The sequence below is a fragment of the Gopherus evgoodei genome, chromosome 8 (genome assembly GCF_007399415.2).
Source record: "Gopherus evgoodei ecotype Sinaloan lineage chromosome 8, rGopEvg1_v1.p, whole genome shotgun sequence".
In the NCBI taxonomy this organism is placed as follows: Eukaryota; Metazoa; Chordata; order Testudines; family Testudinidae; genus Gopherus; species Gopherus evgoodei.
In genome coordinates, this window is record NC_044329.1 from 78,879,722 (window position 1) to 78,896,928 (window position 17,207).

A 17,207-nucleotide genomic window follows, 5' to 3' on the forward strand; every position below is an offset into this window, starting at 1 on the left:
AGAGAACTAAAATATAAACTTCATTTTGTGTCGTCTTCCTTACAAACTGCATTCTAAAATGCTTTTGGAGTTATAACTATTTTAATATTTTATATTTAAATACAAACAGAGGATTAAAACAATCCACATTTCAAATAAAAAAAAAATCAAAAAGTTCAGTTCAAGCTTCTTACCTGTCACCGAAAAGCATTGGCTTTTGGAGACACTGCACACAAGCCTCATGAAACCACTGGTTACATTTGCAGCACTGCAGCATCTTTAAATACCAGCTTCACCAACAGAAATAAAAATAAGACAAGTGTTACAATAAAACTGCTGCAAATGTTTCCCCAATACAATGTGGTCATATTATATTTAGAAAGACTATTAGGTCAAAGTTGACCAAAAATTTAAAAATAAGATTTTTATTAAGTGTATCATCAATAGAGATTTCAATAAATTTTAGTTCCATGGTGAAAATGACTAGAAACTGTCTACAAACAAGGGAAACTGGCTAGTCTGTTCTTGTTTATTCAGGTGGAAGAAATACAAATAATAAGCAGCTGTAGAATAAAATAAATTCTGTTTATTATAATGTGAACTATTTACTGCATATGTGTGGATATTTATTTAAAAATTAAAGGAAAACATTTTTATTCTGATAACATCCTCTTTAAATACTCAGTAAATTTTCAAGAAAAACTGTGCAGTTAAATAGGACCAACATCTTTAATTACTCTAGACCACTGGTTCCCGAACTGGGGGGCACGAAGAAATTCCAAGGGGGGAGTGCGAGGCTGTCCGGCCCTTGAGCTCCTGGACAAAGAGGCTAGCCTCCAGCCCCTCCCCTCCTGTCCCGCCATCCCTTCTGCCCGCCCACCTCCCAGGCTTTCCAATAAGCCAGTCCTGCTGCTCTGAGCAGCCTAATAAGAGGGCGGGGAGTAAGGGAAGGGAGAGTTGGATAAGGGGCAGGAGATCCCGGTGGGGCTGTCAGGGGACAGGGAGTGGTTGGATGGGGTGGAGGTTCAGGGGGCACGTGCGCAATCAGGAGACAGGGAGCAGGGAAGCTGGATAGGTGTGGATAGGGCTCAGGGAAGTAAGGAGATGGGGGATTGGATAAGGAGTGGGGTACCGGGAGGGGGCGGTCAGGGGACAAGGATCAGGGGGAGGGGTGTGTAGGATGATGGTAAAGGAGAAATTGGGGGCGTGAGGGTTTCTCAAAAAAATTAAAGAGGGCATGATGCCAAAAAGTTTGGGAACCACTGCTCTAGACTATTCATTAAATATTTTGGTTCTTTAAAAAAAAAAAAAAGGGGGGGGGTCTTTTTTAGTGTAATATAAACAAAATGATACATTGCTGAATACCTTTGAAAGAAAAAGCTATATCTCTTCCAAATGTCAACTAAGTTCATTCTACAAAGATACCACTTTTATATAAAGCAGACAGCCCTCTGCCCACTTTCCCAATACCACTTTCCCAACCTTAACATAAGTGCCAGTAAAAGTAGTGAGATTCAGATATTTTATGTAAAGTTCTAAGCACCGTTCCAGGTAGCACTTAGTATAAAAATGAGTAATGTCAGCAAACAGGCATAATAACTGCAGCCATTCCATAATTTTCAAAGTGGACTGTTAAGGGTCTACTGTACAATGACTTCAGCATGCACCATTGCAAGAAATACACTAGCAGCAAAAAGGCACAAGCAGAATGAGGACACCAGTCACAGGTCTGTTCTCTGTGCCTGTTACCCTCAGGAATGAAATATCAGCTAAAAAAACACCACTCCCTACAGAAAATAGTACCAGTACTCAATGCCATTGGAATAGAGGCCAAAATTTTGTTTGCAACTGAACAATTCCCTCATGCCCTTCCCCTGGCAGGCCATACTAAATGTCTGCAGCTGGAGAGCAGTGCAATGGGGTGCAAAAGATGAATAAGCATGTCTTATTTAAAACAGAAGAAGGGAATTCTGAAACTGATCTTCAGCTTTCCATTGTGGCTGTAAATATGATACATCTGCCTGTTTTATCTGTAGCTGCTGTTGTTGCAGCCTGGAGTGGTGCTGCCTCCACACACAAACACCACGAGCAGGAGGAGAAAGATGCAGACTGAGATGACGTGTTCAGTGAGATACTGCAAGCCAGTGCTGCAGCAGACTGTGAACATACCAGACAGCCTAGAGAAGGAAAGAGCAGACAGAAGAAAGGCCCAGGAATCCCAGCAGGAAGACTAGGAGATGTACCAGAACATGAAGGGGCTTCTCAGGCAGGAAATACAACTGATGCAGATTCTTGTTGGCCTCCAGGTCCAGTCACAGATTCACCTACATCCCTTTGCAGTCAACGAAGAACTCTTATTTCAGCAGCTCCCTTACCCCCTCATTTCAATTTTAAATTTCTGTTATTTATTTTATTAGTTTACACTGTATTGGTTTATAATTGCCCACTAAATGTTTTGCACTATTTTTGGTATAAAATAAAAATTTATATTTTGGAAATAATTTTTTTTTTAACTTCATAACATCACAGAATGCCTAGCGCTACTTAAAGGGCACATTACTTGTAACCGAACAGGATCATAGAATTCATAGGTACAGTTATATAATTATAAACCTACAGCAAGCACTGCATAATTCACAGGACATTAAGAGACTACTTTTAATAAATGTACACCAAGCACGAAGCAATTTCTAACCACCCCCGCAAACTTCAAGGCCAGAGAGAGCACTGTCATGAAAAGAGGGTCACTCACCTTGTACAGTAACAGGGGTTCTTCGAGATGTGAGTCTCTGTTGGTGCTCCACTTTAAGTGATTAGAGGCGCAGGGGCACGCAGGCAGAGAATTTCAACAGCAGTACCTGACTGGGCCACGCATGTGCACATCCTGTCTTGTGCCTGCATCGGCGATTATCTAGTACTGTGCAGTTGCCCTCACCTGCTCTCCTTTACCACAGAGGATTCAATCAGAACTCTGAAGTAGAGGGGAAGAGGGTGGGTAGGGGAGCACCCACAGGGACTCACATCTCAAAGAATCTCAGTTACTGCACGAGGTGAGTAACCGTCTCCTTCGAGTGGAGTCCGTGTGGGCGCTTCACTTTAAGTGCCTGTAGAGGAGTGCCACTCAAGGGAAAGAAGGGGCTTCGGAATTAGGTCTGAATGGACAATAAGACTGTGTCTCAGCCGAGTGTCAGAGGCTGAGTCCTGGTCAATCCCGTAGCGTTGTATGAACGTGTGAGAGGATGTCCAAGTGGCTGCTTAACCTATATTAGTGATAAGAACGTCGTTCATAAGAGGCATGTTCAAAAAGACTACCAATGTGGCTATGGATCTTGTGGACTGTGTTCTGATCCATGATGGAGGCTGCAGTTCATGTTGGATGTAGCAAAGCTGGATGCAGCCAGAAATCCATTTGGAAAGTCTCTGCTTAGATATGGGTTTGCCTTTAGACCTTTCCATCGTGGAGAGAAACAATTCAGGAGTCTTTCTGAACACTTTGGTCCATTCTAGATAAAAGGCTATTGCCCTTTGGACATCCAGGATGTGGAATATCACCTCTTGTTTGTTCTTCTGAGATTTAGAAAACGGATGGGAGGATGAATGGGTTGATTAATGTATAATGAAGAAGGGATTTTAGATAGAAACTTTGGGTGCGGCCTTGGAGTGACCTTATTCTTAAGAAAGATCTTATATGGTGGGTGTGCCATAGAATATCATGGTTGGAAGGGACCTCAGGTGGTCATCTAGTCCAACCCCCTGCTCAAGGCAGGACCAATCCCTAATTAAATCATCCCAGCCAGGGCTTTGTCAAGCCTCACCTTAAAAACCTCTAAGGCAGGAGATTCCACCACTCCTTAGGTAACCTATTCCAGTGCTTCACCACCCTCCTAGTGAAAAAGGTTTTCCTAATATCCAACCTAAATCTCCCTCACTGCAACTTGATACCATTACTCCTTGTTCTGTCATCTGCTACCACTGAGAACAGTATAGATCCATCCTCTTTGGAACCCCCTTTCAGGAAGTTGAAAGCAGCTATCAAATCCCCCCTCATTCTTCTCCTCTTCTGCAGACTAAACAATCCCAATTCCCTCAGCCTCTCCTCATAAGTCACGTGCTCCAGCCCTCTAATCATTTCTGTTGCCCTCCACAGGACTCTTTCCAATTTTTCCACATCCTTCCTGTAGTGTGGGGCTCAAAACTGCAAACAGTACTCCAGATGAGGCCTCATCAATGTCGAATAGAGGGGAATTATGTCCCTCAATCTGCTGGCAATGCCCCTTCTTATACAGCCCAAAATGCCGTTAGCCTTCTTGGCACCAAGGGCACACTGTTGACTCATATCCAGCTTCTCATCCACATAACCCCAGGTCCTTTTCTGCAGAACTGCTGCCTAACCATTCAGTCTCTAGTCTGTAATAGTGTATGGGATTCTTCCGTCCTAAGTGCAGGACTCAACTTGTCCTTGTTGAACCTCCGATTTCTTTTGGCCCAATCCTCTAATTTGTCTAGGTCCCTCTGTATCTACCACTCCTTCCAGTTTAATGTTATCAGCAAACTTGCTGAGGGTGCAGTCCATGCCATCCTCCAGATCTTTAATGAAGACACAGAACAAAACTGGCCCCAGAACCTACCCTTGGGGCACGCCGCTTGATACCAGCTGCCCACTAGACATGGAGCCATTGATCACTATCCATTGAGCCTGACTGATCTAGCCAGCTTTCTATCCACCTTACAGTCCGTTCATCCAGCCCATTTTTCTTTAGCCTGCTGGCAAGAATACTGTGGAAGACTGTATCAAAAGCTTTGCTAAAGTCAAGGAATAACACGTCCACTGCTTTCCCCTCTTCCACAGAGCCAGTTACCTCATCATAGAAAGCAATTAGGTTAGTCAGGCATGACTTGCCCTTCATGAATCCATGCTGGCTGTTTCTGAAGCACTTAGAGGAGAGAAAAGGATCAGGACTGATAACTCCTTGAGGACCAGCTCCATGATTTTTCCAGGGACTGAGATGAGGCTGACTGGCCTGTAGTTCCCCGGATCCTCCTCCTTCCTTTTTTTAAGGATGAGCACTACATTATAGCCTTTTTACACTCATCTGGGACCTCCCCCAATAGCCATGCATTTCAAAAATAATGGCCAATGGCTCTGCAATCACATCTGCCAACTCCTTTAGCACCCTCAGATGCCCCGCATCCAGCCCCATGGACTAGTGCTCGTCCAGCTTTCTACATAGTCCTGAACCACTTTTCTCCATAGAGAACTGGTCTCCTCTCTGTGCTGTACTGCCCAGTGCAGAAGTCTGGGAGCTGACCTTGTTCGTGAAGACAGAGGCAAAAAAAGCATTGAACACATTAGCTTTTTCCACATCCTCTGTCACTAGGTTGCCTCTCTCATTCAGTAAGGGGCCCACGCTGTCCTTGACCTTCTTCTTGTTAACATACCTGAAGAAACCCTTCTTGTTACTCTTAACATCTCTTGCTAGCTGCAACTCCAAGTGTGATTTTGGCCCTCCTAATTTCACTCCTACATGCTTGAGCAATATTTTTATGCTCCTCCCTGGTCATTTGTCCAATCCTCCCCCATAAGGGCCCCAAGTTCTTCTACATGTCTTGCAGACACGATGGCAACAAGAAAAGCAACTTTCATGGACAGGTGGAGTAGTGAGCACTTAAAGGTTTGAAAGGGTCACTTGGGAGGGATTGAAGCACTAAAGTGAGGTCCCATGGAGGAGTTGGGGCTCTGGGGAGATGTTACGTATGCCCTGTAGGAATCTTCCGGTAATTGGCTGTGCAAAGACTGAGACCCCATTGACTTTGTGGTGGAAGGTTGTGATCGCTACCATCTGAACTCATAAAGAGCTCATTCAGAGATCCAATTTCTTAAGTTGGAGTAAGTAATTAGGGTGACCAGATGAGAGGAAGAAAATATCGGGACACTTGGGGGGGGGGGGGGGAGAAGAAGTGTGCTGCAAAAATATCGGGACAAAAATTGCATCCCAACCAACCAATTGATTGGGACACAGGGCAAATGCCTAAATATTGGGACATCTGGTCACCCTATAAAGTAATCCAGGACTATTGGCAGAGTAGCGGTAGTGGCTTCTATTCCTCTGTTTAAATACCACATGTGGAATCTCTTCCATCTGTGGAGGTACGTCAAGTGTCTGCTGTTGAACAAGATGTCTAACTTCCTCAGAACAGATCTCCTCCTAGCTTTGGAACTACTGATGAGCCAAGCTCTCTGGTGGAGCGTCTCCAGGTTTAGCTGCAAGATTTGGCCTGCATCCTGTGACAAGAGGTTCGGAAGAGGTGGGAGGACATGAGAATCATCTGTTGTCCATATAGATACCAGGTTTGCCTGGGCCAGACTGGGACTATCAGGATGGCTTCATCGGTTCTGATCTTGTGGATAACCCTGGCCAGCAACAGGGTCGGGGAAAGGCATACAGGAAATTTACGTCCCATCAGATGAAGGTGTCACCCCTGGATCTTGGTCCCAAGGCCTGCTCTGGAACAGAACATTGGACATTTGGTGTTGACTCGTGCCAAATAGACTTATTATGGGGAAGTCTCGTTGTTGGAATATGTTGTGAATTACTGAGGTGTTTATTTCCCACTCGTGGTCGTGGGAGAAATTTTGGCTTAACATGTCCACAGCGATGTTCTGAGATCCTGGTAGGTAGGTGGCTGATATGGAGATGGTGTGTTGACTACACCGTATCTACAGCCTTATGGCCTCTGTACATAGGGAGTGTGACCTTGCTCCTTGTTTGTTTACGTGGAACATCCAGGTCACATTGTCTGTCATGCTCTGCATGGCCTTGTTTTTGATCAGAGGCAGGAAATGTGTGCAAGCGTTGTGAATGGCTCGCAGTTCCAGAACATTGATGTGTAGTGTTGATTCCAAAGACGACCATCTGCCCTGGATGGTGAGACTGTTTAAGTGGGCACCTCACTCCAATATGGAGTTTGTTGTGATTATCAGTTCGGGGGATGTCTGTAGAAAAGGGACACTTACACACAAATTGTGCAAGCGGGTCCACCACTGAAGGGAGTCTGACTTTTGTTGGCATGTTTAAAAGTTTTTTCAGACTGCGTTTGTGTGGGAGGTACACCATCCTGAGCCACCCTTGGAGGCAGCAAATGCACAGTCTTGCTTGTCAGACGACATAAGTGGTCACCGCCATGTGTCTCAGTAGTCAGAGGCAGGTCCTGACGGATGTTTGTGGACTGCTCACTGTGGTATTGATCAGGTTCACTAGACGCTAAGGTGACAAATCTGTGAAATGGTAAAGAGGGTGAGAAATCTCTGAACTGGTGTTAATGTTGACTTTTGAAGGTTTATTTGCAGGCTGAGCTTTGTGAAGAGTGACATCTTTTGTGTGGCTTTGATGGCTTCTTTCCAAGTAGGAGCCCTGAGGAGGCAACCATCTAAATACGGGTACATCATGACCCCTTGCTTGCGTAAGTGGGCTGCTGCCACTGCCAAAACTTTGGAAAACACTCGGGAAGCTGTGGAAAGGCCAAAAGGAAGTACCAGGTTTTTATATTGATCCTGCCCAAGGACAAATCAGAGGAAGAGTCTGTGTGCTGGATGAATAGTGATGTAAAATAAGCATCTTGCAGGTCGAGGACTACAAACTTATCTCCTCGTTCCAGAGCTAGAATGATTGTTGCTAAAAGTAACCATCCAGAATTGTGTTTTGACAAATTTGTTTAGGTTCCTGAGATTGAGAATAGGTCTCAGTCCCCCAGACTTTCTGGGTTAAAAAATAAACCAGAATAGAACCCTTTCCCTGTGTGTTGTAGCAGCACCGGTTCTACTGCACCGAGTTGCAGAAGGTGCTCTACTTCCTGTCTCAGGAGGAGCTCATGAGATGGGTCCCTGAGGAGGGATGGAGAGGGAGGGTGGATAGAGGGGGATGGAGAACAGGATAGGAGTATCTTGTTCTGATGACTTCCAATACCCTTTTGTTGGAAATGATGGTTTGCCATATTGAGTAGAGTAGTATTACATAATCTGGAAATGGATGGTTGATGGATAGTGGTGTCAGCACTGGAAATTGGGGGATGTCTGCTAAGCCCTTGACCAAACCTTCAAATTGATGTTTGGGATAGGTTGTGGTGGTGCGGTGGGTTGAAAAGAGTTTGTTTTACTCTTGGTGGCCTTTGTCCGCGCCTCTAAGGATCCTCTTGTCTCTGGGTCTACATACAGGGAGCCTGTTTAAATGTTGTGAGATGTAATACCTGCCCTGTTTATGTTGTGTTGCAGGTGTATATATGCCAAGAGATCTGAGAGCGGTTGTCAAATCCTTTAGTGAGAGGAGGGATTCATCGGTCTTAAAAGTTAACAGTTTTGGACCCTCGAAGGGGCGGTCCTCTACTTTGGATTGCACTCTACTTTGGAAACCACAACAGGTGAAGCCAGGAGGCTCGGCACATTACAATGGCAGAAGTGATGGACACAGCTGTCATGTCAACGGAATCCAACAATGCCTGAAGGGCTGTGCAGGCCAACAGGTATCCTTCTGAGATGAGTGATATAAATTGTTCTTTTTTTAATACAGGTATGCAGTCAATAAATTTAGAGAGTTTGGAATAATTCATGTGGTTGTATTTTGCCATTAGGGCTTCATAATTAGTGATTCTAAATTGTAAAGTTGCTGATGAATAGGCCTTGCAGTAGATCCAGTCTCTTCCATTCTGTCATACAGGGTGGTCCTGGAATAATGTTGCCAACCACTTTCATTAAGTGAGTCTACCTCCAGAGAATTTGGCTCAGGGTGAGAGAATAAAAAGTCTAGTCCTTTCGAAGGGATGTAACATTTTTTATCCTCCTCCTTTTATGTGTTGGTGGGATTGTGGCAGGGGTCTGCAAGAAGGCCGTGGTGGGCTTCATGATTGCAGCATTAATCAGCAGTGAGATCTTAGATGAGGTAGTTGTGTGGAGTATGTCCAAGAGCTTGTGCTTGTGACTTCCTTGAGGGGTATTTGGAGCATGTCAGCCATCCTTTTAAATAGATCTTGAAACTGTGTGAATTCATCTCCAGCAGTAGGTGGCCAAGGCATGATGGTCTCATCAGGCGAGGGAGGAGCATTGGTGACAGGAATAGCCTTCTGGTGCACAACCTCCTCTGTTTCCTTGAAAGATTGCACATGGGAAGGGTCAAATGGTGCTGCTAACGCTGGTGAGGAGACTACGTCGGGGGTGGCCAACCTGTAGCTCCGGAGCCACCTGAAGAGCCGCATAAGTTAATATGGGCTCCTTGTATAGGCACTGACTCTGGGGCTGGAGTTATAGGTGCCAAATTTCCAATGTGCCAGGGGATGCTCACTGCTCAACCCCTGGCTCTGCCACAGACCCTGCCCCCACTCCAACCCTTCCCACACCCTCCCCTGAGCCTGCCATGCCCTTGCTCTTCCTCCGCCCCTCCCCATGCCTCATACATGCCACAAAACAGCTGATCAGGAGATGTGGGGAGGGCTGCCAGTGGGTGGGAGGGGGAGGAGAGCTGATGGGGGGCTGCTGTGTTACTGTGGCTCTTTGGCAATGTACATTGGTAAATTCTGGCTTCTTCTCAGTTTCAGGTTGGCCGCCCGTACTCTGAGCTTCCCTGGGACCTCTCGAGTGTTCAGAGTAGTATTGGCTGTAGGTTGCCCATGGGTCCGAGGGCCACTGTGATGGGGAAATCTGATCTGGGTGATGCTTAGGCTGCACTTGTGGCTCAGATCTGATAATGCCTTGCAAAGTTGAGGAGTGTTGGGACGAAAAAAATTCCCCTTGCTTGTCTTCCTCGCTGAAGAGACAGTGGTAGTGAAAACAGCAAGACAATATCGGTACCAAGGAGAGGCAAATCAGGTGCCAGGGCTACTGACAGATGCGTAGGTGCAAGAAACTGCTGTACGTTAGGTACTGGCAGTGCCATCTGCATTTGCAGCGGTGCCAAGAGGTATTGTGGCACCTGAGGAATAGGTGCCGACATCAACTTCACTGGGAGGGACGGAGCAAGTTTTACTGCTGATGCATCCTTGCAATGTGGCAAGGAGCTAGCAGGTGGTGTCAATGCCTTAGAAACTGCAGAGGCATTGGATACTAAGTGTTTAGTTGTTGCTGCCTGTGCCATAGTGGAATGGGCAGTCTTTTCTCTGCCTTCCTTTTTAGAGTCTGTCCACTTCGGGACCATGGCTTTGACAGTACCGAAGTCCTGGCCCACTGATAGGTACTTTGCCGCAGTGCGGTCGGTACCGATGCTGGAGCCTGAATCGTGGAATGCTTCCTCTTAGCCCTGGTCTACAGACTGGGGGTGAGGGAAATGGATTTAAGTTACGCGACGTACTTTCTTGTGCGAGCCTCGAAGTTGTGGCAAAGGGTGCACTTTTGGGGTACGAGTTTTCCCCTAAGCATTAGACACATTGAATGTCCACCTGAAAGTGGAACTGCCTCGTGGCAGGAGAGGCAACATTTAAAGCCTAGAGATCCTGGCATTTTGAAGAATATCTCAAGTGGGACAAAATGATTTAAAAAAATCCTTTAAACGGGGAAGAAATATAAAAAAAAAAATTTCTTAATGAATTACTCTAACTATTATAGACCAACACTAATCTAGGTGTTATGCACTGCTAACACGAAGGCAAAGCTAGTGAGGCACTGTCGGAGCTCCAACTCAGACCAAGAGCAGTTGAAAGGAATGGGGTGTGTCGGGGGGGGTGAGATGGAGGCGGCAGCCACGCATTGCTAGTTAAACGCTGCTGCAGGCACGAGACTGTGAGAATGCATGTGTGGCCCAGCCAGGTACTGCTGCTGAAATTCTCCAACTAGAGGCGCAGGGGCACACAATCACCTAAAGTGGAGCGCCCACTGGGACTCCATTCAAAGAAGAACAGCCCATTACTGTGAATGACCATTAAATTGCTCCTTTCAAGGTCTCCTTCAACCACATAGCCCCACACTGAGCTCTTCTAATGGCCCGCGTGTTCAAAGTCAGCGCACAGCCACTTTCCACCTCTGTCTCCACCAATGCAGCAACTTTTCCTCTTTGACTTACAGGTAGTATGAAGGATACAACAGGTAGCTATAACCACTGCAATATTTTTCTCTCTGAGATCTAATCTGGTAGTAAACACTGCCACAGTGCTCCTTCAACCTGATGAATATACACTCAAAACTGTCATTCTGTGCTGCTGCGTCAGCAGCTGAATCTTTCCAGGATGGTGTCGAGGTGGCCAGTGTTTAGCTTTGTAAGACAGGAGAGCAAGAGGTAGGCCGAGTCCCCCAAGATCATTATTGGCATTTCAACATCGCTAAGAGCAATCTGCCGGTCAGGAGAAAGCATCCCTGCTTCCAGATTCATTAACAGCCCTGTGTTCTTAAAGATGCAACCCTCCCAGACCAATCCACACAAATGACAGTGAAGCACCCCTGGTGATCTACCAATGCTTTCATAACCACAGGAAAGAAGCCCCTTCTGTTGGTGTCCTCTGGGTGGGAACAAAATAGGGATGTGCGCGCCATCTACCACCCCACTGCAGCTCGGGAACCCATAGCTACAAATACATCCACAATACCCTACACATTGCAGAGCATCACAGTTCCGTGTAACAGGAGATGATAAATGTCCCTACATATATACATGACAATAGCCCCCACTCTGCCTTTTCCAACTTCAGAATGATTTCCCACTGACCAGCAGCAATACAAGGCTGTAAGCCTCCATGGTGCTATCACTACTCACTTCTCAACTGCCAGTACAGCTCATTTTTATGACTATGCTCTGGAGGACTGGGGCAAATTCGGCTAACAGATCCAGGAACGTGGCCTTTCACATCCTGTAGTGCTGCAGCTACAGCTTGTCCCATACCTGCAGTACGACGTGATCCAATCTGTGCTTGTTTCTCAAGCCCAGAACAGCCCTGTCAGCAGCTGGCCATGATCATCACCAAGCTCCAATTGTTTTTCGCAATGTCCCTTAACATTATGTCTTGAAACAAATCATCATGATTTCCCCGTTGCAGTATCTCCTGCAGCTCTGCAATTACTAGAGGCTCATTCATTCTGTTTGCAGTGTTCATGACAACAGCATAGAGCTGTCCAGACTCCATGCTTTTGTCAGAAATGGCAGACAGCAACAAGTGCTGCAAGAGTCTGGAATTTTTAAAAAGGAGCAAAAGATCACAAGATAAGGATGGCATTAAGGGGATGGAAAAAGCTGCAAGATGGGAACTTGACTCCTTACTCCCAGTCACCTCTGCATGCCCCACAATGCATTGCGAAAATTCCCTACAAGGCACTTCACTGGAACGTGGTATGTGGCACACTGGAATACCTATCCATGGTACACTGCACTTTGTGTCACCACAAGCACTCCCTTTGAGTACATGCAGCAGCGATGAAAGCACATTATACTAACTGCACCAGTTTCATGCTACTGCACCTTGCATTAACCAGTTTGTAGTGTAGACATGTCCTGAGAAGTGTGAATTGCCCCAATCATAACAAGCCCAATCCACTCATCCAAGGAAATACCACAGCTGCTGGGACAGGAACAGGAAGGCACCCAGTTTCACCCTCTCCCCTCAGGGTGGAGAGAGAGGATCACCTCCTGCTCAAGGGAGAAAAGGGCCTCCTAATGCCACTCTGGGACAAAAAGGAGCCCTCTTGCCACAACCACTCCAAGTGTGGGGCTGGGCATGGTAAGGAGGCAGAGTCATAGGAGACCCCATGTTATGGTGTACTATTACCCCAGATTGCTTTAATTTGGTCCTCATGTGAAGTCACAGTTCTGCAAACCCTTATTCAGCAGGGTACTCCTGTTGTTCACGTGACCAGTCTTAGGGCTGGTCTACAGTAATGCTGTAATTCTTTGACGTAACTTTGGTCTCCTTATAGCAGCGTCTACACCACGCTATGTCAATGGCAGATGCTCTCCCATCGACTATGGCCTGCTTCACATGGCCTGCTAAATCAACACTACTGCATCAATTGCAGCAATGCCAATTCAGCTAGTAGCATAGACATGGCCCTACACTAATTTCAGAAGAATACTCCCAGGAATAAGGGTTTGCTGAAACAAGAACCAAGTGGCTAAATCAAGAGGCAGTTACCTCAGTGTAACAGCCTCTAGACATCCTCTGAGAAGTCAGCATTTGTATCTTCAAACCTAAATATTTAAAAGCTACAAATCAAGTAATTTCTTCAACAGAATCTCATTTTAGGCACATCTGTCATTCGCTGCTCCTCCAGAGAACTTAAAAGTATGTACACTGGCTTAAAGTCAACTGTGCCAATATCAAAATTCAACTCCATTTTCTTCCTCAGTATCACAGTTCCATTATTACCACTGCCTATAACTGCAATGCCACCAGCTACTCTGTATGTTTGACCTCAAATATAGACCAGAAGTAATGCCATGAAAGCAGTGATTTTTGTAGAAGGCGTTCACAGCTACAACTCTCATTGGTGGCATGATAAAACCTGAACAGATAGCTAGATACATGTGAAGACCTGATGCAATAATATAATGCATCATTTTGTACTATTGTACTTAGGAACTCTACTCATGGACTGGGACCACGTTGTGTCAGGTGCTGTATAAAGAACAAAAAAAAATATTCCTTGGGGCAAGGACAATGCTTACCACAAGATATATTAAAGAAAACATGTTTATTTCAAAGCTCAATGCTTTATTAACTGCGCCTCAGCCCCACCATCATGTACACTAAGTACTGAAGAAAAAATAGTTAGGCCCTGATTCGGCAAACAGTTAAGTAAAGTTAACCACAAGCCGAAGTGCTTTCAGAACAAAGGCCAAAGTTTGTAGAGCTGCATGAAGGAAAAAGCGCTTTTGATGGGAATTTATATTTACTTACTCTCCAGGGCCTCCACAGTAGCAGTAACATTGCTGGATATTGGTTTTATGGCCTGCATCCCATTCAAGGTCTGCTACGTTGTATGGTAATGTTTGCTTCATGACTTGTAGCGCTTTGGCATTTGGTCCTTTCTTCAGCGCACCACCCCTCTGGAACAAAACAGATCCATGTTTTTTAAAAAAACAATAAGTGTAGTTATGCAAAATTACAAAATCTTTCAACACAAAGGCGTATATAGTTATAAAAATACTTTTATAAGAATTTTACCTGCAATCTTGATATACCAGCTATTTTATTAAAAATAGCCTTTGAAAAAATAATAAAATTTCATAGCTTCCAATTTGCTCACAAAAATTTCCCATCCACATCAAAGCCAGGAATTGTGGGAAGTTTCTCAAAGAGCACTAGTTAGTCATTTTCAGCCTCACACATAAGAAGCTTACATTAACCACCATACAAATACTATGGAGGAGGAGATGTACAAATTATGTCAGCCTGATAGACAAAAATTTGTTTCCATTAACACACCTTTGTTGTTGTTGCAAACACACACTGTCGACAGAGCCATTTATCATCTGAATCAATCACGCTGGAATCAATATTTGGTGTGTGACACAGCTGATGATAACCTGAATTCAAAATACAGATTTTACTGTTATAAAGAAACCCATTAAAGACTTTGCCCATATTTATAGGAACTAAAAAGTTTAAGAAAAAAAGTTGTTTAAAACTGAAGTAAAATGTTCTTCATTAAAGTGAAAAGATTATGATCAGGTAATAAGATCAATAGTGTTCCAAATGCTCTTTTTAAAGTTCTTGTGGTAAAAACTATATTCACAAATCGACAAACAAGAACTGTTAAACATTACAAAACTCAAGCCAAAAGTAGTCAAGCATTGACCCCTGTTCTGGCTTCTTTTGCCTTTCCATTGGCCACAGCTGACAAACCAAAATGTCTTAAATGGAACAAAACATGAAGAAACAGAAGTTACCTTGGCCACATTTATCACATATAACCATTTCATTAGGTGCTTCGGAATACTCTTCCTGACATATCGTACAGACCATTTCCCCACTTTCAGTGGCTCCTAAAAATAGACAAAAAGTGTAACTCATTTTATAGAATTTTCCCAGTTAAATCTTTTTTTAGACTAAAATCTTTAGTTGGGACAATCATTAATTACTTTTCTTTTTGTAGTCTGAGTCATGTGCGTATGCATTGCAGGGAGCAGATTTATGCTATACAGAGTAATCCACAAAATAGTTAAGATACTCATCACCCCTGTTTAGTTTTGGGACACAGACCAGATTTCTCACCAGCACTGTTGGTAACAACACATTGCAAACATTTCAAAGCATGACCATTAACCCCATTCCACTATAACAAAAACATACAGGAGGGGATAAAGGAAGGAGGAAGCACATAGCAACTGTGTGGCGTACTGAAGAGACTACTGGGACTATTCCTAGCTGGATGACCTTGGGCAAGGCATTTCACCACCCTGTGTCTCAGTTTCCTTTCTGAAAAATCAGGATAATGACGACAAGCACTATACAAGTTAGGTCTTTCGATTATTATCTAGCCTCAAAAGCATAACTACAAACCCAGGTAAGAAATACAACTGTCTAAATGGTCGCTAACTTCTATCAACAAACATTTTTTTCTGTTTAAAAAACAAGGAAGTTAAATGACAAAAGACTTCATTAATGTGGACATAAGTATGTTCAGTGATAACATGTGCCCTTCTAGAATGCTAAGGTCAGCAAAACTCAAACTTCTGAAAACCAGAAGACACATAGTTAAGGTAAACAGCCTCACTTCCTTAACTTTGCCTTTTGAGCAACGCCCCAATACACACACAAGCCCACTCTGGAGCTTTTCACTACAATGAGCAGGTGCTACCTACATTTGTCCTATGCTCAAACACTGAGCCTAATTACCGCCCCGACATACTTCCTACCCATTTACAAGTGTAGTGACAGTTAAATTTTACAACTCCTTCACATTTGCATTCAAGATAACATCTAAACCTATACTTTCCCCATCACTAGATCCACAGACTGCTCCCATATGCTACCTCAGTACTCATAATACCCACAGCAACAAGACCCCAGAGCCCTGCTACTGACAACCTCCGTAATTCTGTATTAAAGCAATGCAAACTGGAACCTCAAGGCATATACACACCTCTTTTCTTTGATAGTACACATAGGGGGAGGCGGATGGGATGGGGGTGACTCAGACCCAAATCTCCTATTATAATCCCAGCTCTTCTAAACTGCTCCAGTTTTTTCCTTCACTATTCAATACAGCTGCACCCAACAAAGTGAATGCACCTGGAGTGTATTCAGCTAATTCTTAGTGGTTATTGCCAGCTCCAGAGGGATACAATTAAGGTTGCATGAGTGCTTACCTTGACTACTTCCTGGGTTCTTAGAAGTTTGAGTTTTGCTAAACCTGACATTCTGGAGGGGCATGAGCTATAACTGCAACCTTAACTCTGCAGTAACAATTATTTTGCTATTTAATATAGGTGCAGAATCAAAAAGATGCATCTGCAAATTCTAGGCAACTGTGTGCTTTGTTTTGTATGCAGAAACATTATGTTCAGTAATTTTATTATGTCTTTACATACAGTCTTTATGTGCAATTTATGTTCATAGCTTTTGAAAGATTCGTCTATAGTGCTTTGCATTTCTTTAACACTGTTAAATAATCCTCAAAAATCCTGTGAGGGGGGAAAATCACTATTTATATAAAATTATGCACATAAGTGTGCAGCATTAGTTTAGCCCCATGTCCATTTGGCTAGATCATACTAGCACAAGTTTAGCTTCTGCTGCAGATGTGCCTATGGTGCTTCTTCCACACAAACAAGAATGTGACTTCTTAAAATTGAGATTTTGTTTTTTCTTAAAATCTGATACAAGTATGAAGACATTTCACATTAAGATGGCAGGAAAAATGTTTAGCCTAACAAATAGGTAGCAGTAATGACCAGGTCCATTTACCATTATTTACATTTGGCCAGGAAGATGTGACTGTTCCTCTCTGACACAGACCTTGCAACTGTCATCCACACCTTTGTCACCTCAAGATTACACAACAGCAATGCACTCTAAACAATACCTTAAAGCCATCTGAAAACTGAAGATGGGTGCAAAATCCAGTGGTGCACTTGATAAATGAACTATCAGCACTTCTCAATCTGCACCAGCTTTCTGTGGGTTTCTGGTGAAGTTTAATGTGTTGTCCTTGACCTATATGATTTAGGATTTCCCAATCTGCAAGACTGACTGCCTGTCTCCCTCCTCACGCGATGGTTTATTGATGATGGGTCTTTAAACTGTACTGCATTTGTGTT

The 17,207-nt window shown here is 44.1% G+C and overlaps 1 protein-coding gene across 4 annotated transcripts in view; it reads right to left on the reverse strand.

Annotated features, from left to right (window-relative positions):
- Window positions 1-17,207, reverse strand: part of MTF2 (metal response element binding transcription factor 2) — a 55,175-nt gene that overhangs the window by 13,609 nt on the left and 24,359 nt on the right. For all 4 annotated transcript variants that reach the window (XM_030572124.1, XM_030572123.1, XM_030572122.1 and 1 more), the window contains 4 exons: window positions 14,835-14,930; window positions 14,371-14,471; window positions 13,843-13,991; window positions 174-269 (listed from right to left, as the gene is read on the reverse strand). In XM_030572124.1, coding sequence (XP_030427984.1) covers window positions 174-269; window positions 13,843-13,991; window positions 14,371-14,471; window positions 14,835-14,930 — 442 coding nt within the window. The remainder of the gene's footprint in view (window positions 1-173; window positions 270-13,842; window positions 13,992-14,370; window positions 14,472-14,834; window positions 14,931-17,207) is intronic.